The 24,470-nt window shown below is 43.6% G+C and overlaps 2 protein-coding genes across 2 annotated transcripts; both read right to left on the bottom strand.

The window, feature by feature from the left end:
- Positions 1-487: 487 nt before the first annotated feature.
- xkr5a (XK related 5a) lies at positions 488-5,649 on the bottom strand. The gene is made up of 7 exons (XM_073492456.1): positions 5,517-5,649; positions 4,229-4,412; positions 3,875-4,059; positions 3,570-3,782; positions 3,090-3,259; positions 2,771-2,882; positions 488-1,434 (listed from the first exon to the last, which is right to left on the bottom strand). Exons 1-7 carry the CDS (start codon positions 5,647-5,649, stop codon positions 488-490), a joined length of 1,944 nt encoding a protein of 647 aa, XP_073348557.1.
- A 1,344-nt stretch (positions 5,650-6,993) lies between these two features.
- Positions 6,994-16,825, bottom strand: prdm1c (PR domain containing 1c, with ZNF domain). The gene is made up of 7 exons (XM_073492888.1): positions 16,691-16,825; positions 15,178-15,438; positions 13,090-13,209; positions 11,571-11,823; positions 8,729-9,744; positions 8,449-8,577; positions 6,994-7,855 (listed from the first exon to the last, which is right to left on the bottom strand). Exons 1-7 carry the CDS (start codon positions 16,715-16,717, stop codon positions 7,313-7,315), a joined length of 2,349 nt encoding a protein of 782 aa, XP_073348989.1. The 5' UTR covers positions 16,718-16,825; the 3' UTR covers positions 6,994-7,312.
- Between the last annotated feature and the right edge of the window lie 7,645 nt (positions 16,826-24,470).

The raw sequence follows: 24,470 nt of genomic DNA, 5'->3' as shown, positions 1-24,470 counted from the left end.
CGTGATCATTAAAAAGCTGCATATTATGATGTTTTGATACAACTCATGGCTACTTCTTTAATATGTAATTATAACCTGGCAGAACCAGTCTTCACTTTTTTGCACAGTATGATTCTTGAGGCTGCCAAAAGAATAAAAAAAAAATGATTGGATGTCAGGTAGAAAGTGTGTCTGAGCTCTGTGGCTAACTAGCTCTTTAATTATATTCTTTCGTGATAAAACTGAAGGTTTCACCTGTGTGTTTCAAGCATTTGGGCAAAGCAATGCTTTTAGAAAACAGCTTATGATTTGAGAAGGCTAGCTTAGCAGTATCTCAGAATTGTTGCATATACTATGCCCCACAGTGTACTAAATATATTGACATTTAGAGGTGAAATTTCTGCAGCACTGAGCAGATGAAAAAGCAACCTTCCAAAAAGCTGGTGTACTCCTCCTTTAATGTTGGAGACATAGCCGTTGCTCCCTCCCTGATTTTGTCTTGAGAAAGCTAGAAGTTGTCGTCCTCATCTCTTCGGGACATTATGAGCTGCCTCCTGGGACCTGTGAGATGAGGGACACTTGACGGGGAGTCCAGCACTCCAGAGTCCAATTTAGGAGTGGAGGTACAGCGTGGCCCAACCCGGCCCATGAGCCCACGTACATCTCTGTGAAGTGCAGGATCGCTGGGGATTGAGTTGAGGCGTACTCCCATTTCCAGACCCCCAATGTCCCGGTCCAAGCGGGGGTTACTGGCACTGCTGGGAGATTGAGGATCAGCGCTGAAATATAAGGTTGAACTTGACTCTGTGGGGCAGAAGTACGGCTCTGGACTGTCTCCAAACACAGACTTGCCCTCTGGCGAGCTACGTTTGAAATCTGATGCAGGTGACTCCATTGGGCTCTCCATCTCCAGACTGTCATCCTCGTCTTCAGGTTGGTCGGTTGACGTGGGTTCGCTCACGCTCTGGAACTCGTCTTTGCAGTCCGAGAGAGGTGCAAGGCCTTTCCCCTGGGACTCAGAGGTGGAGACGCCCTCGCAGCTGCCTCCCGCTGTGATGGTCATGCCCTCGTTACTCTTAAACTCTTGGTTGTACTCCTCCATGTCCAGTATTGCTGCTGCTCCGCCGGCCCCATATGCTCTGTTTATCTTCCCCAGGTCTCCTGTTTTCAGAGCCAGCCGGATCAGGAGCCAGTGGTGGTGGTAGCAAGGGCAGGAGCTGTTAGGCCGGACCCCGCAGGTTCCTGGATGCTCCAGCAGAGAGCCCGCCACACCTGAGAGTGAGAAGCTGCCATGGTTTTGAATGGCGGGAGCTGGCAGGCTTTTGTCCCCGAGAGAGAAGGAGGACTCCCCTCGTTCTATGCATGTGCTGCCCATGTGGTTGTGGTTCGTACCCTGGGAGATCTCGGTTGATTTGGGGTGGAGGAACCGGTAGTATAGGACAAGAGAGGTACCGCCTGTGGAACAGGAACAGAAATACATTTATTTTTGTATATTCAGTATGTTTTATTACACTTGTTACTAGCAATATTTCTTCAACAATTCACCGGAAATGATCGAGTGAAGAATACTGAAGAATTTCAGGTACTTGATAAAGTCACCAGAAGATAATATTTATTTAGTTGTAGTGTGTTTTTCATGTCTTGTTGTGGGTCTAATCTTAATTTAAATAAATTCCTACTAGTTTATTGTACATCCAATATGTAACTATAATATATATTTTACGTAAAAGTCAAACATTCCTCTACATGCTCTACTATATACAGTTCAAATCACAATGCAGAGCTGACTGAAGTAGCTGAATATCATGCATATAAATATATTGCTTCTAAGATCTTGTTAGGATGTAAAGTATCAGTAATTTCACTTGTACTATTTAAGGCGCAATATGTAAGAACTGGCCACATGTCTAATTCATACTCCAAACAAATAGGTGGCAGCATATCACCAGAGTAACCGTTAACTGTAGCTGATGTTAGCTAGTTTAAGTTAGCCGTGCAGCTAGCAGTCCAATTAGCTGATTCTTCCTGGAATTGGAGGTCAGTGCTAGGTGTTTAGCATGCCAACCTCAGTAGCTATCTCTGCACCAAAACCCACAGACATCTTTGACATAATGTCAAAACTGTTATTTTTTTGCATTGTGTTTATAATTTTCATTAATTTTTGAATGATTTAAACTAGAATAAGATACATATTACATATTGCACCTTTAAGCAGAGAAGCACTAAACACATCTTTTTTGAGCTAATTAGAATTAGGGATGTTCCTAATTACTAATTTTAAAAGGAAATTTAAGCTTAGATTAGTCGACTAATCTAAAAGTTAGTAAAGACTCCGAAAACAGTCAAAATGTATCACAATTTAATCTACAAGGTTAAACATTGTCCAATAAAATATTATGCAACAGTTGACTGTTGTGAACATGAGTGAGGGATCTAGCATCTTTATATGGCTTTATTAAGACACATTTGACTATGAAGATTGGACATGTCAGTGCCAGTTTTGTTAATTTGTAATTAAAATGAGTATATTAATATAATAGTAACCATTTAATCGACGTATCTTTCTAGTGCCGATTAGCAAAGAGCAGCAGCGTTTATTTGTGTGTTCAACTTCCTGCTTGGAATTACTTTTAACCCATTTGAATCACCATTAGGCTGATATTACTCAGATATGACATAAGCTATCAGATATTTTGATACTAGTCTAATTATAATCATTACACATAAAACCACTGAAGACATATTTGCTGCAAAACAGGGGAGGGGAGCGCAGATAGAGAGAGTGACTCACCGAGGAGAAAGCTACACAGCACAGTGGTGGGAAGGGTCATGCTGTCCCATGACGCTTCGCTAAGGAAGTCGGAGGCGGCCAGCAGCAGAGTGGCGTTCTCTACAAGCATGAACTGAAGGAGGGGAGAAGGTCACACCATCAGTCATCTACAGACAGCTTTACATCACTGTGAGCTGAGGACGCAGAGGTGAGGATGACGATGCAAACTATCTGCCTGTGTGTGTACATCTGTGTGTGTAAGTCGATGGGCCAGTGCTGCACATGGAATACAAAACAGCATATGGAAAACAGGCATCAGAATCAAGCACAAAAGTCTTACTGCATAAAAACTGGCCATGCGGAAGCGCGAGGGTCCGTCTTTGACGTTGAGGAAGAGGAAGACATGGACGAGCCCCATTATGCCATTAAAGGCACGCCAACACCAGGGTCCAGTGCAGATGTCTGGTTGCTGTGATACCAGCCAGAAGGAGGCTGTGAGCCAGTGGAAACCTGGAGGTCAACGTAAAAATAGACTAAAAGCGCAGTATGGGGATGTATATGCAGTGTATCATGCTGATGCAGAGAAGCAACCGAAAAAGACTGGATTAGGAGGACATGCTGCATCACTCTCAGTGTAATTACATCACTCATTAACTTAAGTAAATGAATACAAATCTGATGTTTTTATTACTTTTAAATCACAAGTCACGAGAAACATCGAAATGCCTGGGTTAATCATTTAGATGTTACTGTACCACAATAATTATTCATCAGACTTAAGTATAAGCTACTCAAAAGCACATAAGGAGCTGCTGCTCACCTGCCACTCCACAGACCCACCAGTTAAACACCCTGGCAAAGAACATGAGGCAAGTCACCCTTGCACCCAGCATGCCCGCCCTCCACACCAGCTGGCACAGCAGGGCTGCCGGAGGCATGGCCAGGTGGCCCGGTCGTATCAGACAGCAGGCTCTACTGTACAGCACCAGGGCCCAGGAAATTGACAGGACACACAGGCCACAGCAATAGGCCACTGAGGGTAAAAACAAAAGGATTACCTCTTATTCAGAAGCTGTCTTTACACTTGACATGCCAAAAACAAGATATGTGCTAAGATCAGTGTACCTGGGGACATGATGCCCACATCCGTGGACACCACGACATATGCCTGCAGCAGGCTCTGAGGCAGCGTGAGGACGAGGGCCTCCAGCAGCCAGAGAGCAGCAGCATCCGCCTGCTGCATGACAGCAGCTCCGAGCTCTGCCACCGAGTCCTGCCTGCGCAGCACAGACCTCATGCAGTCCCATAACCTACCAGAAGAGGGAGCCAGAGACAAAAACCAGAGAGGTGATGCACAGTAACCTCCTGGTGAAGGTTTCAATGACAGATTCATATTAATAGAATTCTTTCTGCATTCCTTCATATATTCAAACGATGCAATATTTTGTAATATAATATCAGGAGTTGCAAAGATCTCACCTTTTGAAGATGCCCAAGTGCAGTATGTGTATGACAGAGAGGTAGCATCGTCTGTCATCACCGTCATCATAGTACCATTTCATACTGAGCAGTTGAACTGCCGTCCCCGGTAGAAAGAGGCCGAGAGTGAGGCCCGCCCACTGCGTCTCCTCATTCCAAAGGTAAAACCCTATACAGTAGAACACTAACACACACACACACAAACAGATGGTGTAAGTATTGTGTGTTTGTTTTCAGTAGAGAATTCGTATCATTAGACTACAGTCTGATTTATCATGTAGTCATGCAGGTCATAAAGGAAAAAGAGGACATAAAACCCAGCATGTGTGTGAGCATAGAGCTGCAGAGGCCGGCAGAGTCCTTGAGAAAATTAAAGAGCACCTTGCTCAAGTGGATTGTCCTTTAATTTAAGAGGAAGCTGCTCTAATGAGATGACACAAGCTCCACCAAGAGGAGTCTGACTCCTGGCTTTAGCACGGCCTGCAATTATTTGTCTTTAGTTACACAAGTCCTCTTGCACTGTGAAAGTAACGACTTATTAAGGACCAGAAATATTGATCATTTTGACCAACGCCTCATTTTTCTGTGACAGTCTGACTCCAGCGAGGAGCCCATGCAGCAGCAGCAGCAGCACAGTATTTTGATCTTCTGGGAATGATATACCTGCTGAAGGCAAAGTCACACTTTGTGCACATCCAGTCACCTCGTCTCTGTCCTGCCCTTGCCACATTGATCTGCTTAGTCAGGGAATCATCTCACCTGGGAGCGCTGCACACTGTGTTCAATTCAGCCTCCAGATGTGCATTCATTGAAATACTATAATATGTAATAACTATAATAATATCTGTTTTTTGAGGATAGGTGCAAAAAACAAAAAATAAATAAATAAATAAAAGGTGATTCCTATTGCTGTTGGTAAATGTAATCATGTTGAGCTCTGTGACCCTGCTCAATGACCTCTGGGGGTCCTGGGGGCCCCAGTTTGGCCAACCCAGCTGTGCTAACCAAAGCCTATGTTAAAAGAAAAGAATAACATAGCTAGGATTGCCAGTTCAGCAGTAACACTGTGCTACAGCATCACACCATTTGAATAGTGTGTGTGACCTGCTGCTGGGAGAGCTCCAGCGAGAAGCATCATGGCTGAGCAACAGCGTGTTTCATTCATCACAGCCGACGAAAACACCTCACTCAAGATACAACACCCTCCCGCCCCGTTTACACAGTCACTCTCAGCCCCACACCAGTAAACTAGCACCCCGCCAGCGCGGAGGATTCTATGCCCACTTACGAGCGGTCCGTTCGGCCACGATCACCAGCGCCGACACGCCGAGCAGCACCGCCTGGCAGCACGCTATCCAGCATCCGCTCCGCCGGGCCGCGGACGGCATCCTGCGGGCGAGCGCCCCGACAGCGTTTATCATGATACGGATCGGTGGGAGAGCGAATGAAGCGGTGACATTATCCTGGGCATCCTTCACCCTGGGTACATCCGCTGCCTTCTTCTCCCGCTGCCTGCCCCCCGTCAAAAACGATGACGTCACCGCGCGGTGTTAAAGGGGCATCGGTTTACAAGCCGTCCGGTCCGCTGTGGTACTGTACACAGCTCACCTCCTCCCTCCACCCTCCTGGTTACCTTACCTCCTCTCCAGCTCTGACCACATCACAAGTACCAGAATGTTTCACTGGAGGGGAACCTGACTAATTTCCTAATGACAGATTAGATGCTTATTGATCACCAAGGTCTGCAGGACTCTGTGTTAAAGGAGCACTGTGTAGTTTTGGAGATTAAATTCAAACTCAGAATTTGAATATTTACAATATTAATGAGGTAATAATACAAACTCAGAAATATTTTTTTCCCATCACTGAATGAACAAGCTGTTCTCAGAGGAAAATAAGGTCCCCAGAACACTGTTTGAAGCTATAAAGGTGGCAGGGTCCGCCACATATACACAAGCAAAGTAAAACAGTATGAAACTGTGTTGCCCTTTAAACTCAGTTTGTTTATTCAGTTTATTCAGTCATGAAAACAGAGTTTGTTTATTTAGGTTTTTTAGGCATAAAATTCAGTCATGAAGCTCTTTCTCTTCTGATTAAAAACTACATAGTGCACCTTTAACAGATTTTTTTTGGTTTTTTATTAATTCCCGTTGTGACTCTCTTCTTCCGTTCTGTCTTAGCGCCACAGCAGGTGGTAGGCACGCTGCGACCTGATCAGGAGTGTGTCATCACCATTGAAGATGCACGCTCTGAAAGTTGTCTCATCATTTGATGGCCACTTTGAACAATACGCCACCCGACACCCTTTTTAAGTTGTAATCTGAGGATCGCAGAACACCACTGCACAGAAAGATACAGCGTGTCTGGCCTTCTGCCACAATTTTATGGTTGGTAAAAGTCATTCTGATTCTTTTACAGTCAGCCTGTGCATTGTTTTATTAGTAGGCTTAGTTTTATAGCTGTACAGTCATTTGTTGTGGGTTTATTGTCTGTCACCTCATTAATACTGAAACTTTAATATGCAGGCGCATGTCTAAAAATTGCTTGCAGGATCTTGTTAAAAGTGAAGATCATTTTTGTTTTTTTCCAGACTGATGAGTTCACACTTCTCAGTGGTGAACATCCCAAGACTCATAACAGGATGTTTATCCACGTCACCAACTCCCCAAGCAAGTGTATATGTCACACACAAACAAAGACACTCAGCTCACCGACACTACAGTCATGCCAAACAGAAACACTCATGGTGAAACCACAACTAAAGGCAAACTTTTTTTATGCATGATGACATGTTTAGTTGTTGTTCCATGAAAATTTTGCAGCGATACAAAACAAATTGCAGAAAAATCTCAGTTTTTATACATTTTAGATCATTATTAGCAACAGAATAAATTAACTATACATTAAATCAATCAAGTCCTCGGTCCCAGGCCATGCTGGTAACATCTTGATTCTTCACATACAACTGTAGAGTGTAGGCTAGGCAATCCATGATTGAGATAAGGCTTTACTTCAAATAGGGCAGTAACAGACAGCTGCTGAGTTGACCTGTAAGGATTATATGGCTGGATTAGCAAGGCTGTCTTAGGGCTCTGATATGCAGCCTGACTCCAGCTTGATGCTGGTTGGATTCAGAGGTAGAGGGCTGCCATGATGCAGCTGAACAACAGAACTCTCCTTTGCTTTGTAGATGCTCAGCTCAGAGTCCTCTCTTGTGTCAGAGTTATGAGTCTCCATCTTTTTTATCAGCTCAATAACATTCCCTGTGTCCATCTCTGCCTCTGCAGCCATGGCCTCGAGCTGCTCTGCCGCCTCGCTCACATCAAACCTCTCAATCTCGGAGTTGACTCGATGTAGCTCCTCCGGCGAGTGTCCGTGGGAGGCGGAGGGGGAGAGAGGGCAGAAGCCTTGAAGGTGCACCTGGAGGCTGCAGAAGTGGAGATAGGCGCAGGGGCAGCGAGGACACCGGTGAGGTCGTTCTCCGGTGTGGAGCCGTTTGTGGAGCTTGAGGTGGACGAACTGGGTGAAGCGGGCTGGGCAGAGCTTGCACTGGTAAGGCCTCTCACCTGAGTGTAGCCGCTGGTGGGTCTTCAGGTTGCTAGTGCTACTGAACCGCTTATGGCAAACCTGCGTCGAAACAGAGCAAAAGAGAATGTTTTTGAATCTTTTGGATTTTTGTCTCTTTCAAAATTACTAAACCAACCAGATATAACATGTTAATAAATAATTTTTAATTGTCTTGAGTGGGAAGACAATCAGCATTCATTCCCTGATCAAATTATATTTTTCCAGTCCAACAAAGGGACTGAACTGTATAACAAGTAACTACATTACATTGTCATTAGCTTCCAATGCTGCTTTCTACTCTTTCCTGTTTCCCAGCACATTGTGACGTCTAACATGACACCAGCAAAAAGAAAAACAGAACGGCAAAGTCGTCTACTGGCAGTTGGAAAGGAATCAATCACATATATTTTGCAGATTTACCCACATTTTAAAAAAAACACCTGCTTATACATGTTAATGCTCATTTTGGTGTAAACATTGTATAAGAGGTGCTGGTACGCAGATTTTGGTTCCTTTGGACGGAGCCAGGCTAGCTGTTTCCCTATGTTTCCGGTCTTTATGCTAAGCTAAGCTAACTAACTGCTGGCTCCAGCTACATATTCACTGTACAGAACTTCAGTGGTACACTATATCTTTAACTGCTGTAGCCTTACCTTGCATTCATGGGGCTTCTCTCCTGTGTGAACCAGGTAGTGTTTCTGCAGGTGGGCCAGCTGCGTGAAGTTCTTATTGCAGGTCTGACACCTGAAGGGACGCTCTCCGCTGTGCACTCGCAGATGGACCTGGGGACAGCATGTCAGAGACTTTATTTTTTCTGTCAAACTCAGGAAACAATGGTGGCTGGTAAATCCTGATATTCTCTAGCCACTTCTCTAGCTCATGGTTGCCATTGTTCCCACCCCTGCTCTACTAATATTATGAAGAGGAACTGACCTTGAGGTTGGACAGCTGCCCGAAGATCTTTCCACATACATTGCAGTCATACCGGATCTTTCCATTCTGCCTGGTGAGGGGATAAGACAGAGTCTTGTAGCCAATAATCTGCCCCCCTCGTTTGGCCTTCCTGAGGTCCATGGCATCCTCTGTGTTGCTCTGAGTGGCAGAGGTGGGTTTGGAAGGGAGGCGGTCTGAAAAGGCGGCCATGCCCACTGGTGGTGAGCTTCCTCCAGGTGCAAGAGAGGGCAGTGCTCGGCGGAGTGACGTGACCATTGGTGAGGCACTGGATGCAGCAGGCGTAGTGAGGTCTGCATTGCTGAGAGGAGAGTGTTTGAAATCTCTGAGGTCAGATGAGGGGATCCTGAGGTAGTTTGTTCTTTTGGACATGAGGTTCTTGTTGTCTTTGTGCTCACGGGTTGGTGATAGAATGAGGTCTTGTTTGGTGTCAGATAGTGCAAGTGTCAAGTCTTTGTGTCCATTGGCCAGAGGATGGAGGAAGTGTGCATAACCGTCATAAGGCAGGAAATGAGATGAGAGTGTTAAGTGAGGCTTCAGTCGATCACTGTAGAGTGGGTATGAATGAGGTAGAATGCTGTTAAGGCCAGGTGAGTAGTGAGGCAGTAGATAGGGAGCATGCCTCAGAGCAGGATGGACTCGATCAGACACAGAGGGCTCCTGGTAAGGTTTGGCTATAACAGGGCCTTGACTGTGCTGATGTGTGAAGTGCAAACTGGCTGGGACAGGGCTACTTAGAGCTGGCCTTTTGGCAGCTAGAGGGCTACTGGATGGCAGAGATGGTAGAGTTGCATATCTATGGCCATGGATGGATTCTGAGCGGGGCTGGATTGGGTAGACAACACGGGGACACAAGGGAAAAACCCCTGGGAGGTTGGTCGGAGGCAAAGGACTGTTCAGACGTCTGGGGCAGGTGGATTTGGAAGGCTCGTCTCTGAGGATTTCAAAAACACTGTGTCCTCTCTTTCCCGTTTTCTTCTCCTGAGATTGACTCTGTTCTGTGGGACAAATAAACAACAGAGAAATGACATCAGAAACAGGAAAATCATAACAGTGTCATCATTCAGTTAAATGACACATTCATGTGATCGTGTGCACGTTCCTTGATGTGCATCTTTACTTTCCATCCAAACCTGTTGAGTTATGATTTAAAGGAGACATATTATGCAAATTTTTCAGGTTCATAATTTTATTTAATTACGACTAGAATAGGTTAACATGCTTTAATCCTCCAAAAAACAGATCCGTTTTTTCATACTGTCCAGTGCTGCAGCCCTATATTCCCCCTCTGACTCTTTAAGGCCTTCTTCCTGAATACCCAGTCTCCTCTGATTGGTCAGCTCACACAAGCCTGAACCAGCACTGCTAACAACAGAGCAGCTGTAATAAATCAATTCTTAAGTGCCAAACCAGCCGCTAGGCATAAGTAGTGTGACATGGTGACGTAGTGTGATGTCACAAAGTCAGGATATTAAAGGCAGGGCTACTGACGAGCAGTGTTTTCAGTGGGAGAGAGGAGCTCCTGTAGGTGTGGACTTTTCAACTTTCAAGATTTTTACATGCACAAGAACCTATAAAACACACTGAAGGAAAGGAAAAAAAATGAAAAGGCATATTAGGTCTCCTTTACAGATTAGAAGATCTGTCTCCCAGGCTTAACCTGGCTCTCTATGAAAGTGGACACCACATGAGAAACAATAGGTGTCTGATCAGGACACAGATAGCACACACTTAGTGGGCACAGTATGTTATTTGCATTAGAGAGCCGGCCAGTTGTAAGTGTTTTCCACCACACGCAGGACGGGATAAGAAACTACTTTTTATCTGAAAGCGGCTGATGACCCATAGATTTCAGGCAGACATAAATAATCCTAAAAGATGCTTGATGAAGTGGAAAATATATATATAGTGACCTATAAATAATATTAGTTTCAGCTGAATTCTGCACACAGGTCCCGATTATGAAATCTGTATTTAATCTGAGCAAATCTTTCAACTTTATGTGCAGGAAGTCACGAGGAGCTGACCTCCTCAAGAGTGGACAAAGGCCACCAGCTGACAAACAGAGGAAGATGAAATACAGAAGTCTGCATGTGCTTTTCACCTACTCTCAACCCACACAAACACAGAGCGACCCTTATCTACCGTGTACTCCCCTGTGTCACCCTTCCCCCTCTCCTGAGAGGCTGGCTCTCAGCAAACAAACAGCCGACACTCAGTGAGATATCAATCTGTCAGCGGGTCGCCTTGTCAGGAAGTTCAAGTAGTCACTGGAGCGCTTCCTACCCCTCTTCCTCCTTAAGAGCCAAATAAATACGAGAAGTCGTGCCAGAATGCTGTCAGCACCTCAGGCAGCCTCTTGTGTGTGAGCGTGCGCGTAAATGAGTGTTTTGGTGTGTGCATGCGGCCTCTCTGCCGGCATGTGCGCTCTTTGTGTTCGTGAATGAAAGACAAATGCTTTGTGTGTCGAAGAGCTGCCAGCTGTGGAGTTCTAAAAAAAGGGAAACTGAAACATTGCCCTTAAGTCCTGAAATTGGTCTCATCTTACTCAGGTACTATGGCTATACCTGGAGACAGATCATCTCTGCTTTCAGGACTCTACTTTCCTCCTTTGTGTCTTGCTTTAACAAAAGAGCTGTGGGTGTGACTGAGTAACTTCTTAAACACCCACACAAAGAGTGCATCAGTCGGCCAGCGCTTTGATTACTCCACAATGACAGTACATAACTGATATGTCTCAAAGCGTGGGCACAAGAGTAGTTTCTGTTACCTAAAGGTGTCCAGAAACACTCAGTCCTTGCGTTATTACTACTCACTCACTTACCAATACTGTCAATAGCCAGTTGGCCCAGTGGAGGGTAGTTGCAGCGCTGGGCGAATTCAGGGCAGTACCAGACCAGAAGCTCCTGCCCCGGCTGAAGCGGTTTGATGGTGTAGAAGTAGATGTCCAGACCGTTCTGGCACGCGACCAGGTTCTGCTCCTCCACAGCGCAGGCTGGGTTGACGTAACGCATCCAGTTGCTGCGTTCCTCATTCAAACCATCCAGAATGTGGTGTAAATGTCCCTCCGAGAAGACCTACAGTGTTAGAGAACCAAGATGAGAGATATTTCAGTTGATGATGACGTGGTCTGATTCTGAAACCATGATGCCACAGGTTTCCTGGTGCTTTTATGGTAAACACTGTATGTTCTTTCAGCTGATACCGCCTGTGTTTGTGGCACACAAGTCATCTAGAGTTACGAAAGAAAAGAACTTCACCGTATGACTGGATATACTCATTCGCCCACTCTCACCTATCGCCTCTGGGGCGGAATTGTTGCTGCATCTACTGACCTTTTAAAAAGCTTTAGAGGTGCGCGATGTAGTTTTGGGGAAGAAATTTAATCAGAAGAGAAAGATACAGAATAAAGAATAAACAAACTCTTCATTTTCATGACTGAATAAACAAACTGACCTTAAAGGACAGCACAATTTCATACTGTTTTACTTTGTTTATATGTGGTGGACCCTGCCAAACTGTTCTGTGGACCTTATTTTCCTCTGGGAACAGCTTGTTCATTCAGTTATGGAAAAAATACATATTTCTGTGTTTGCATTATTACCTCATTAATATTGTAAATTTTCTAATTCAGAGTTTGAATTTCTTCTCCAAAACTGCATAGTGCCCCTTTAAATTCAGCTGATTTAAACACATGTGCCTTCCTCTCTCTTATGTCTCTTTATGCTGTCTGCTCTTTGAAGCTGTGCTGTCACTTGAGTCATGGCTGTAATGTTAACAGATGGTCTGTGTTATGGCTGTTGCAAGTTTTGGTCGGTGTTGCATGATTTTAATTTTGCTGACTCTCAACTGCAGAATTACACAGACGGCCTTTGCGTGTAATGGAAGATGTCCTGATGCGGCTCATTTGTAAAAGTTCTCAGACTCGAAGCCACTTCCTTGCTTAGTCAGTGTGAGAGTTTGTGAGCCTGGAGAAGCGCGGACATGGTGTATTTACTGGCAGTGATACCACTGCCGAGAGAAGCGGAGAGAGGAGAGAACCGCTGCGTCACTGAAACCAAACAGCTGTGTGTGTGACCTCAGGCAGCCATGCAAAGAGCCAGCATATACACTACATGCACATTTAAACCTGCTGTTTAAAGCTACCCCAGGGTTGGCAAGCGGAGTCACACTTTCACAGGATGTCAGAACGTAGCCACAACTGCTAACTCGTGCCATGTCACAGCCACAGCGGCGTCTCCAGATGGAGATACAGGATGTGAACAGGTTTGACACACACACACACACACACACACATACAAATTTCACACACAGATCCAGAGTGTCACATGCAGCGCACTTACCCTCCAGAAGTACTTCCTGTCAGCATCTTTTGGCAGCGTTTCATTGGTGTAGCTCTCCCCCACCAGAGGGCCAAAACGTGTCCCCTTAGGAATCAGCTCCTTGCTGGTCACCCCGAGCACCTGTTTGACAAGGAGGACATCAAATCATCAAACAACAGAGTAGCTCACAAATTGGAGGTCTGAGCAAGCAGCCGGATGCACTCAGAGTTGAAAAACATAATTAGAGGGATGAGATTCTTGGGAATACAGTCATTCTTATCTGACTTTCCACTGCCTGCTTGTTTCTTGGTTAATTAAAAAAAAAAGATCAGGTCAATTCACTGGAAAATTGTCCCCTGGATAATTACTATCTCAAGAAAAAGGAAATGAGATGAATTTGCTGTAATGACAAATCTCCCAGGGAGAAAATTACTCTTTTGTCAGGCTGTGACAGAATGCGTTTGTTCCTTCACACGCTGCATATTTTATGAACCAATAGCCCGAGTTATCTTCAGTTTCTCTACCATATTAAAATTTCACCACCGCTCTTGTTCTGATACCTGCAGGTGTGAAACTCACCCCCGCTGTCTAAAGCCTCCAGGGTGTGGAAGAGAGTATACGGTGTCACGGGCACACCCCGACCAGTCAACTGCACCTTGTGCTCCTTGTTCAAAATCCCCTAAAGCAATGGTAATGTGCTTACTCTTTCATCTTGGAGCAATGCTGACATGGTGTATGTAGCCAGATCAACTGCTGCATGCTTTTATCTCCGGGTTATGCAGCGAGTTTGACCCTTGCTTTCGTTGGCCTTGTCTGACGGCTCCATTTGAGGTGTCACAGATTACTGTAACGTATCCTGTTCTTCAGTGTCAACCAGACTCCAGACAGACCTCAATAGGAGGTCAAAGTGGTAGTACAGGTATTTTGCTGCAGACGCCTGGGCTACTTCCTCTGATCTCATCTGACTACCATCTTTCATCTACGGAGGCTCAACCCAAACTTTGCATAAGGAAAGCTAACGTTTCCTTTTTTACGTATAGTCGTCTGGATGGAGCTTTTATCATGTATCTTCCACATTACCTGCAATTTTCTAGCCCTTGTCCATGCAGTCAAACATAAACTAGCCTCTACTTTAAATCACTATTGCCATTTTGAATACAGAAGATTGTTTATAGATTCTACATATGGAAATATCCATCCACATGTGTAAAACAAGCCAGTCAGGTAAAAACGTATGTAAGTTACATCCAAAAACGTAAACTTCCTATGTGGAAAAAAGCCAATCAGTGTTGAAAATGTCCAGTTTACATCTGATATTACTTTATTTTAAATGTTATGTTAAAGTTTTACCTCAGATGTGAAAAATAGCCAATCACATATGAACTTATGTATTCACATGTGAAAATGTAAATTTTTCTCTTTTCATGTGGTAAAATTTTAGTTCACGTGAAAAAAATGGAAATTTGTGAAAATGTGGACTTCACATGCGCCATGTTTTGTTTCCACATGTGAAAATTCTATCTAGCCAATTCTAAAAAAGCCAATCACATATGAATGTATGTATTTCACATGTAAAAATGTTTTTTAAAATGTTTTTTTATTGTCATTTAAATGTGAAAAAAGCGCATCAAAAAGCCATACATGCTCAAATGTAAGAAATATTCAGTTCACGTGAAATTGAGTTTTTCGCATGTGACATTTTCAAAACGAGTGTCATCCATAAGTTGGCTCCCAATGCTCGTGCTCTGCTTTATGGTGTAATGGTGTCCTGGGACAAAGGTTTGGGAATCTGAGGTAGCTACTAATCATAGCGACCCCCAGGCTGAGTGCCTTTCCCCTCGCCTCAGAGCAGAGAGGAAAGGCTGAAATTAGACAACAACATGTCAAGTACTTCCCGCCTGAGGATGGATGAGTGGATGGAAGGATGTTGGAGTGACGCAGAGAGCCGGCAGTTACACAAAACATAAACAACTACGGTACATGCTTACATACCACTTAGATATATTCAGGATTTATTTTTGAGCATCAGTTTCCTGCTTTGGTGATGCTAACAACTTCCTTAGACAATTTGAATAACAGGTAAACAAGGAAAGTCTGCTTAACGAGTACCTCTGCTGTTGTGTTGTTGCCCCGTTTTAGAGCCAGGTTTCTGGGTACGGATCTCTCGGCACGTGTCCTCCTGTCGTTTACAGACTCTTCCTCCAGAGGTTGGTCTTTCACGATGTAAGTGCACTTCTCCTCAAAGTCTGCCTCGCTCCATGACGTCAAGTCTACGTCCTGTGTCTCTGGCATCGCCGCCGTGATGATCCCTGAGCTTTGCGGTGACCTTTCCGAGGTTAACATGGCTGTGGTGCACTGAGAGGAGGAGGCCTACAGAAAAGACATCAAGTAGTGAAGCATGTTGTTGAGCAAAGATTTCTTTTCCTTTTACCTTTTTTGTCACAATTTAAGGGAAAACAACACAGACAATGCAAGCAACAGCTGGAGGGAAGTTTTGAATGGAGCTAAAATTAGACTCAAGCGTGCGAGATGTGATACAAAGGAGTTTAAGTTGGGGATGTTGGAGAAGGAGAAGTGGCTGAGGATCTAACTTTCTTATCAACTACCGGACAAACAAACTTCAAAGTGAAACCTTCATGCTTGCTGCCCCATTGCCCCCACTGTCCCATACATCCTGTGACTCTCCAAATCACAACCCCTGGGCTATAAGGGAGGTTCCTGTGCACGTCAGGACCACTTTCACAAGGAAATCAGCGCTCCCCGTGAATCGAGCAGACTTCCTCTGAACTGCCTGGGACTTGGCTCTCAGCCAGGTCCAAGCGCTTTTTCTTTCTGTCTGTCTACTACCGTCTATCCCTCGCTTCTCAGGTGTCTCTGCCCTGAAAAAAGGCTGGGTGCCCCCAACTGATGGGATGAAACGGTGAAGTAGTGAAGAGTGAAAGAGAAGACTTGTGATTAGAAGACAATGCTCACAACTTCCTTTTTCAGGCTCGTCTTTTTTTTTTGTTTTCTGAGATAGCGATAGATAAGGTCTGTGGTTGACAATATTTGGTTGGTTCTCATGTAACTTATGTCGGCAACTTAAGTGATACCAAACTCAACCTTAAAGCCTCAGTGAAAATTGTTGGCAATCGAAACAAAACTTTAATAAGCCATCCACAAAAGGTTGTGTGAAATTATCAGAAATACCTCAAAACTGACACACTAATCTGACACAGAAACAGAACTATGTCAATCTATTCCCAGGGAACAAAAAAAGAGAAATGCAAATAAAAGTGCAGGGAGATGAGATTTATGGATGACATTTCACCCTATTTTTCTCTGAAGTGTGTTACCACAGCTGACTCGGAATGACTGTCACAAGCGTGACAGCTCACTCCGAAACCATCGAACCCAGTGACACAGCATAAAATATACTCTGAAAATCAAGACATGAGTCAAATGCACACAGCTGTGGCTCGTGGGATAACATGCAACAGTTTGACTCTAGAAAGCACACTTTTCCTTAATTTGACACTCGTGGGAAAATGTCGTCATGCAGAAAAATACATTCACATATATGTCAAAACTTTCAGAATAATTACGACAAGCTGCGATTTTGAGAAGGATGTTGCACACTTACTGTGAAGCCTTGAGAGGAGCCACACATAGGGCAGGCTGTCAGTGCCCTCCTTGAAAGCTTGAGTGTAACTGAGCAACCAGTGGCTGTTCTCTGTCTCTTGTCCTCTTGTATCCTGTGTACCTGTGTGTGGCTGACTGCGCGACTGAAAACTTGAGTGTGTGTGACTCCTTCTCTTGCATGGAGGGAAGGTGTGTTTGCAAGAGAAAATACACTCCCTCTTCCTCTTGTGCTGCCTCCCCCTCCTCCCCTTTGCCCCGTGACTCCTCCTTGGAGAGTGTGTGTGTGTGTGTGTGTGTGTGTGTGTGTGTGTGTGTGTGTGTGTGTGTGTGTGTGTGTGTGTGTGTGTGTGTGTGTGTGTGTGTGTCACTCTCTTGCCCCGGGGCGTGAGGCTTTCTCCAGGGGGGTGCACTGGCTGTCACACAGCTATGTCCGGATCAGACAAATACATCTTCATTTTCTGACAGTCACCCACTCCATCTCGAGGGGCATACCTGTGTTGTGTTCGGAAGTCAAGCACACACCGCAGAGGAGATGAGGTCATTTTGGTGCTTGTGTGGTGTAAAGAAAGATTTGGAAAGCTTTTTGCGTACTGGATTAAAAGCAGCAGACTGTGAACCTCAGTTCCTGAGATAACAATTCTTGAGCTTGCCACTTTCATAACAGTGCTTTAAAAAGTCAAATTTGTGAATCTGAGACTGAATCTTTCCCCTGCCGTGTTCTGCAACTCAATCAGACAGTCAGTTAAAAATGACTTAAATGCAGATGGTAAAATGACACTTGTTGAATATGAAGAAATTCAATATCCAACTGTTCATCACAGCAGCAGCTGCACACTGAAATATTTCCACTCTATGTATGACTGTTGACCGTGTTTGACTTACGGATACAGATACTTGGTAATGTTGAGCTTCACAGAGCAGAGAAGTAAGACAGAATTGTGGCAAACTGACCCAATTTCTTGAGAACATTTTTGAGTGCAATCCTGGAGTTTGTAATGTACAACAAAAAGAAGGTAATGAAGAACTATTCAAGTCTGTAAATCAACAAGTAAAGTACAAATGACATCAACTTTTAGTTGCAGATAACAATTATTTTGTTATCAATTAATCTGATGATTGTTTTCTCATTTAAATGAACAGTATGTAATTTCTGCCACCATGGGTCTTTCAATCAAAACAAAAGACATAGTGAAAGAACTAGCGTGGGATCATGGTAGTTGTTGTCTTCAACCCCCATTGCAGATAAAAATCTATCTAACGTGACTCATGTTACCTTTAGTCACGTTTCCCGACTTCCAGCCCAGACTCTCGAAATGAAACACACAGCTACCTTTAGTAAATTACGGATTTCTCTGTGATTGAACCTTTCCAACAATGCAGGTGCACATCTCAACAGAATACACAACAATGGTCTGGTAATTTTTAGTCATTTCAATGCAGAAACTTGCATATTATATCTTTAACTGTCTGGTCAATAAATCGTAGTATCCAAGAGCACAAGGGGATGTCATCAACAGTCCAAAATATTCGTTTTAATATGAAAGACCAAGAAAACCAATAAATTATTACCTGAGGCCTTCAAATTTATGGCCGTTATTACTTAAAAAACATTAACAGATCATCAAAACGTTCTTTTAATAAGATTTTTTTTTTTTATTCACCGATTGTTCTGGTTAATATTGACAATCACTACTGCAGTGCTTGTTCAAAACATGCTGTTCAGCGCAGATTATCTGGTAATGTTAGGGGCACACAGATCCAGTCTTAAGCCTCCTGAACTGCTCACAGACTCATCGGCTTCTCTGGTAATATCATATTTGACATTTCCGATTTAAAATATGGATGATTGCATCAGTATTTCCCAAGCTGGACCACAATGTTAGCTAGCATACAACTGTTGACAGAAACTTAAAATCTCATCTACAGTTCTGACCGAAGAGGAGAAATCCTGTGTTGCACAAGTCAGCCCACTCATCCAGACTCATTTAAACTTTTGCTTTTGGTTTTTGTTACTACAGCAAGTTGTTGCACCATGCCAATTTTCATTTTGTGTATGTCTGCTTCCCCACAAGATCCCGTTAGGGATCACGTGTGAGCCCAGCTTCAGTCTGCAGAGCCATGGAAGCCGGAGTGCTAAGGCCTGCAGACACTGCACAGAAGCCGTGTTCACTGTTTATTCAAAATTGATCAATATTGAATGTGTCACGTGTCCAGATTCCACCAAATTCAACACTGCACTTCCTCGGGTCCTCAGCAATAAACCTGCCAAGTGTGAAGTAGATCAGATCACCAGTTCTCGAGATATTTAAATAACTGACAGAAAGACAGATTCCTGGCTTTATAGTTAGATAAGAACTTTTGCTTAAACACACAATTAAAATAATCAGACACTGGAAGAATAGGGTAACATTTTGTATCACTGAAGAACTTTTGTCTTGTTTTTTTTCTGATTTTCTGCTTTCCTCTCATTGTCTTCCTTCCAGAGGTGCTTATCCAAAATAATTCATAGGCGTCATTCTCATAGTTAAATAAATGCTTTTAATGCTCAGCTACTGAGAATTGCTGGATACTGCAACATGAAACTGTGCCCTCACTTATGTGAGATACAAATAAACAAATGGAGCACTGTGAAGGGTGTGTTTTCTGGTGCATGCATGTGTTTTTTGTCTTTCGTGTCCAGCTGTCCCTCTGTGCGACTCGGTCGGGGTGAGATCCAGAGTGTGTTGATACTTGTGTCATCCTGTAAGTTTATCTGTAGCCCGGCTTTCACCCCGCTCTACTCTCCCCTTGTTCTTTTCTCCAAAGGCAACATTTGACTTGGCAGGCCGCCAGCCAGCACAAGAATTGCCTGAATTTTCAGACTCTTCATCCACGCGCTTGACACGCGACATACTGTGAACAACAGCCTTGTATGTGTGAGCCTATTTCCATTCACACATGCGTTTGCCGCGGACATTGCTCTCATTCACTTTCTCCTCTTCAGGGACGTTCATATTGCATAGCTGTGTGTCAAGTGGATTCTGATCCACATAGGCTCTCCTTCGTTTCTGTGGTGTTTTGTCCTTCTTTTCATACTTCCTGTCCCACTCATCACACCTGACCAAGCTACTAATTACAGCTGCTGACATGAGCCACCATGTAATTTAAAATCCACTTCTCTCTTGCTGTTTCGCTCTTTCTCTTTGCCTTCAGTCATCTCATTCATCACCTTCTATTCAGCTCTCCTCTACTCCACCCCTCCTCTTCCTCCGTAATACCTCTCTATCTGAACCTTCCCTTTACTACATCTATTACTCATACGTAACGTGTGAGTAATTTACAAAATGACAAAAGCACTTCTCAAATGAGTCGTGCGGAGGCACAAGGTTGCACTCAGAACTTCGTTTTTTTGTGAGTGGATGTTTTAAGAGCGTGGGCATGTGTGTGTCTAGTTGGAGGTTGACTGCCTGATATTTGACATGACATTCTTAGAATGACAGGATGATGAACAGGCTTATGGAGACATGAACATGACTGCTCATAAAGGAGTGTCAAGAAATGTAGTTTACTTGTATGTAGGCCAAAGAGAACAAGCTCATAAACTGAAAATGGCAAAGACATTGAACGTGATGTTTTTTAGCCAACACCCATAGCCACAATTGGAAATAACAGCATCATTCTAATTGTTGAGACGTAAAGGTGTAAATGTGTGTTCAGAACATAGACTGTATGAATAGTGGACAGTGCCAATGTGAAGCTAATGCGGAAGTGTCTGAAACCTGCATTATTTCTAATGGCCAGCAGGGAAACTCACTGGTTGCAAAAAGATGTCCTATTGTAAAAGCTTATGAGAAAATTACCCTACTTCCCATTTGATTTATTACAACAGTAAACAGTTTCCTAATGAGTTTGTGGTCTCAATCAGTAGTTTAAACTTTTCTCCAATACTGCATGATGTTCATTTCAAAATAGACAACAAAACAGGGTATGCTACCTTGTGATTGACAAGTCGCTACCAAGGCATGTCTTCCCCAGCTCCACCCTATCATCCAAATATGGTAACTCCTAGCTCCAAACAAGGGGTTTACACTTGGTTCAGACAGAAAGTGAATTTTTGTCTTGCCTCATTCACACAAATTAAGCAGCGGTGAATGAACCAGCAGGACAGACGTTAGCTTTATGTTTGCTAGCACGGGTCACGCACCAGCCACGTCTGTAGTACTGTGTGTGTGTGTGTGTGTGCTAAGCCTCTGACTGGAGTCAGAACTCACCAGAAGCTGTATTTCTTTCAATTACATTAGCCAGGTCTATGTTGTTTTTTCCTCTTGTTATTTCATAAAGTACCAAAATACAGATTAATTTTTCGCTAAATATGAAACATTTTTGACTCGTTGCGTCATTCACACCATTATGACACTTTAGCCACGATTAGCTACTGGTCATACCAGACCAACGCTGTGGAATCAGAAGGCCTGAGCACATTGAATTGAGCAAGAGTACATTTAATTGCTCATAAATCTAACTTTTCATTTGTAGGAATAAATAGAAAAATAAAAAACAAATCTGATTTATTTCTTGTGGAATTCAGCCGAACAGATTAACTTGCTACAGGTTTTGAGTTGTCTTCCTCTGAGCCTTCTTCCCAATACTATGAAGTTCAATGGACTCTCTTTTGTGGTGCTCACAACATTTAAAAAACAATGTATTCATTTAGTTTCTTTAGTTGAGATTTTGTCCCACTAACTGTAAATGAGCCACAGACCCCGCCAGAACTACTTTCTACCCAAGAAATAATCCCTCAATAAACTGTAATCCAGTGGGTTCTGTGGATTATCCACAGTAGTGGGAACAATGTTTATTATAGAAAAAGATATGGTTAGCTGAATTTTTTTAATGTAGTATACAACATAAACTTAATTCTACATGCCTCCGTTCTACTGGGTGAAGGCTGAAATCTCAGAGAGGGATTTCTCAAAAATTGGGCCAATTAATCCAAAACGATACACAAACATTGCTTTTAAAGACACCTTGTAAGGAAGGAATTTGCATTTTGCAGTGAGCAGAAAATACAGTTACAGTTAGAGCGACTAAGAGTGCCTTTGGGGCCTCTGTGAATGCAGTAGATGTATCTCGCCCCTGTAATTTCCATGCCTCAGTCTGCACCTGCCTTGGGTCATTTCTCGCAGTGGGACTAAAGGCGACCACTCCTTCCCTGTCACCTCCCCCGAGGATGAGGACAATGATGTGTGGCAGAGATGTCTGCAACCGGGCCCATTTTACAACCCATTACAGCCGTAGATGTTTCACGCAGCCTGCAGCCCTGCTTTTACCAACGCTTTATGGCTGACTCAAGGAGAAATGTTTCACATTCTATCACAACTATTTTGTTGTCGCAGCGCCTCTACTCTCACCCATGTCACCCTCACTTTTTCCCTCTCAAGCTGTGCTGTTATCAACCTGTCAGCCTCCCCGTCCATTTCATGTTACTATAAGTGATTTCCTGTACCACGCTCTTTACCCCGCACTCTATTCAGCTTGTGGTTGAGTAATCCCTCATATAGTACGCACATTCATTTCTTCTGGTCTTTGACAGTTTGACTCAGGCCAGATATGCTTTTTTGACATGACAGGGGCAATACGAACTTAATGAATGCATTTAGAACTGAAAAAACAGACTTAATCTGTCTTTCTCCATCTCCTTTTCCCTCCTGTTTTCCATTTCAGGTGTGAATGTGAATAAATGTCAGCAGAGCCACCACCCACCTAGTCCTCCAACCATCTCCACTCGACTGGTGGATGATCTCCTGTTGACAGGCCAAGGGTTATTATCATGGTATTCAGGGCTAAGAGGAATGCTACTGCGCTTCACAACAGATGTCTTTTCAGATCCTGACAAAACCACCCACAGAGATGAGGAGAAAACGCTATCACTGTACTCAGCTGACCCGCAGCGCAGATGTCTGTAACCTGTGAATGATGGATAATGTCCAACACTGGCGACAAAGCAAGGACGCATGCGTGCCTGCGTACACGCATAGACTTTTTTTTACACTCAAGGATGGTGTTCACCTGCACAGTCAGTATTTCCAGGCAGCCAAGAAAGGATTTGATTTTAAAAGGACAGTTCAATCAAAAATTCATATTTTTCCTCTTACCTGTGGTACTATTTATCCAACTAGCCCCTTTGATAATTATTATTGGTAGGTCATACTGTTTGTTGTTGGCTTCACAAAAGTGTAAGGTGATTTGTGATTTGATTTGTTGACTTTGCTGTGGTAATCAGCCAAAAACATCATTGCTTTGGAATAATGATTTCTATGTCAATATAAGCACATGCATGGTTAGCTGATTTTTGTAACTGTTCATTCTGGTTAGGATTCGGTTTATTTACTTAGTTAAATCCTGTTTGATTTCTCTCTAAATTTGAGAAATAAGTATCTTCAGACAGTTATACAAACTGTATATGCTTATGTAATATGCAATTGATAAGGGCTTTTTTAATGAATAAGATATGAGCAAGATAAGATAAGACATATTCAACACATGCAAAAGCAAACAGATTGGATTGGTCGCTAATTGGAAGCACCAGCTTGCCCTGAGAACTGAGCCCACTGGTTGACCCTGGATTTCATCACACTGCAAAAGAAAAACATCCTTTCTGGTTATTTGGTCTGGAGTCAAATGTTTCCTTTTTCCCACACTTGCTTTCAGTTTTTTCAGCCCTGTTTATCAGCGATTCTCAACAGATTACTTATACTGATGTAAATTGTCTGACCATAAATAACAAATTATGCAACAGCTCTGCAGTTTAAAACAGTCCAGCATATCATTGTTGCTCTTTAAACACATGCAGTATTTGCTTCTCTGCTTTATTCCAGCTCAGCGTTTCTCAAATACATGTGAATCACCTGAAGACTTTATGTCCTCAGTTTAAAAAAAATAAGGTTTTCCTACTGAACCCCAGACTGACTCGTTAAGGTGGGTAGCAGTTCAGCTGAGGAAGTGTCAGCCCCCTAGGAGCCACACCTGCCTGTATTAAAAGGCTCCTCGCATTGTTTTGTCTTCCTCTTGATTACTAAGGCAGACTGTAATAATGACCACCAGTGAGACGCATCATCCGGGAAGGATGCACACTCATACACACTCACACAAACACAAACACACACTCTCTCCTACATATCCTGCAGAGCTTAAGATGCTTTATCCAACCAAAGAAATAAATCCAACTGGTACCAGTGAGTGAGAAGTGGCATACACTGCAGAATTTAATACGTTTTCTTCTTTGAGAATGTGTGTGTGTGTGTGTGAGTGTGTGTATATCTGGTTGTCTGTGTCCATTTGTCTCTCAGGAGCAGCGCGCCGACTCAGCTCAGTCAGCCTTGGGTAGCTGGCCGTTCTCAGATTCCTGCCATATTTCTGGATGGCCACTGAACAAACAGAGGTGAACCTGATCCATGTTGTCACACTCTGGCACAGGGTAGAGTTTCCCCCTAACTCTCTCTCTCTCCCCCTGCGCACACACACACCCACACACAACTTCCTTCCAGTCATCCCTAAATAAAGACATACAGAATCGCAGACTGTGACCCATCTATGAGCTGATGCAGTATGATTGTACATACGCATGCGTGCGTGCGCATTCCTCACTGTGTACGTCTTTGACACCAATCCCTTCCCGTACTTTAAATAAGCATTATCAAAGAAAGAATCATGTGAAACCTGTTTGGCAAAGCGCATGATGGTAAAATAAGATACAAGAGTTTTCATTGACAAAAATACTATCAGCATCATGTAGACAGGTT

The sequence above is a fragment of the Pagrus major genome, chromosome 22 (assembly GCF_040436345.1).
Source record: "Pagrus major chromosome 22, Pma_NU_1.0".
Classification (NCBI taxonomy): Eukaryota; Metazoa; Chordata; class Actinopteri; order Spariformes; family Sparidae; genus Pagrus; species Pagrus major.
Note: the sequence above shows the minus strand (reverse complement) of the source record. Positions and strands in the feature narration are given on the sequence as shown.

Bases quoted from the DNA above. Each gene is read 5' to 3' on its own strand.
- xkr5a (XM_073492456.1), bottom strand. From the start codon at position 5,649: ATGATAAACGCTGTCGGGGCGCTCGCCCGCAGGATGCCGTCCGCGGCC. The intron at 4,413-5,516 runs GTAAGTGGGCAT...TGTGTGTGTTAG, and splicing joins CGTGGCCGAACGGACCGCTC to TGTTCTACTGTATAGGGTTT. The intron at 1,435-2,770 runs GTGAGTCACTCT...CCTGTTCCACAG, and splicing joins GCTGTGTAGCTTTCTCCTCG to GCGGTACCTCTCTTGTCCTA.
- prdm1c (XM_073492888.1), bottom strand. From the start codon at position 16,717: ATGTGTGGCTCCTCTCAAGGCTTCACA. The intron at 11,824-13,089 runs GTAAGTGCGCTG...CTAACACTGTAG, and splicing joins ACAGGAAGTACTTCTGGAGG to GTCTTCTCGGAGGGACATTT. The intron at 7,856-8,448 runs GTAAGGCTACAG...GTTTCGACGCAG, and splicing joins AGAAGCCCCATGAATGCAAG to GTTTGCCATAAGCGGTTCAG.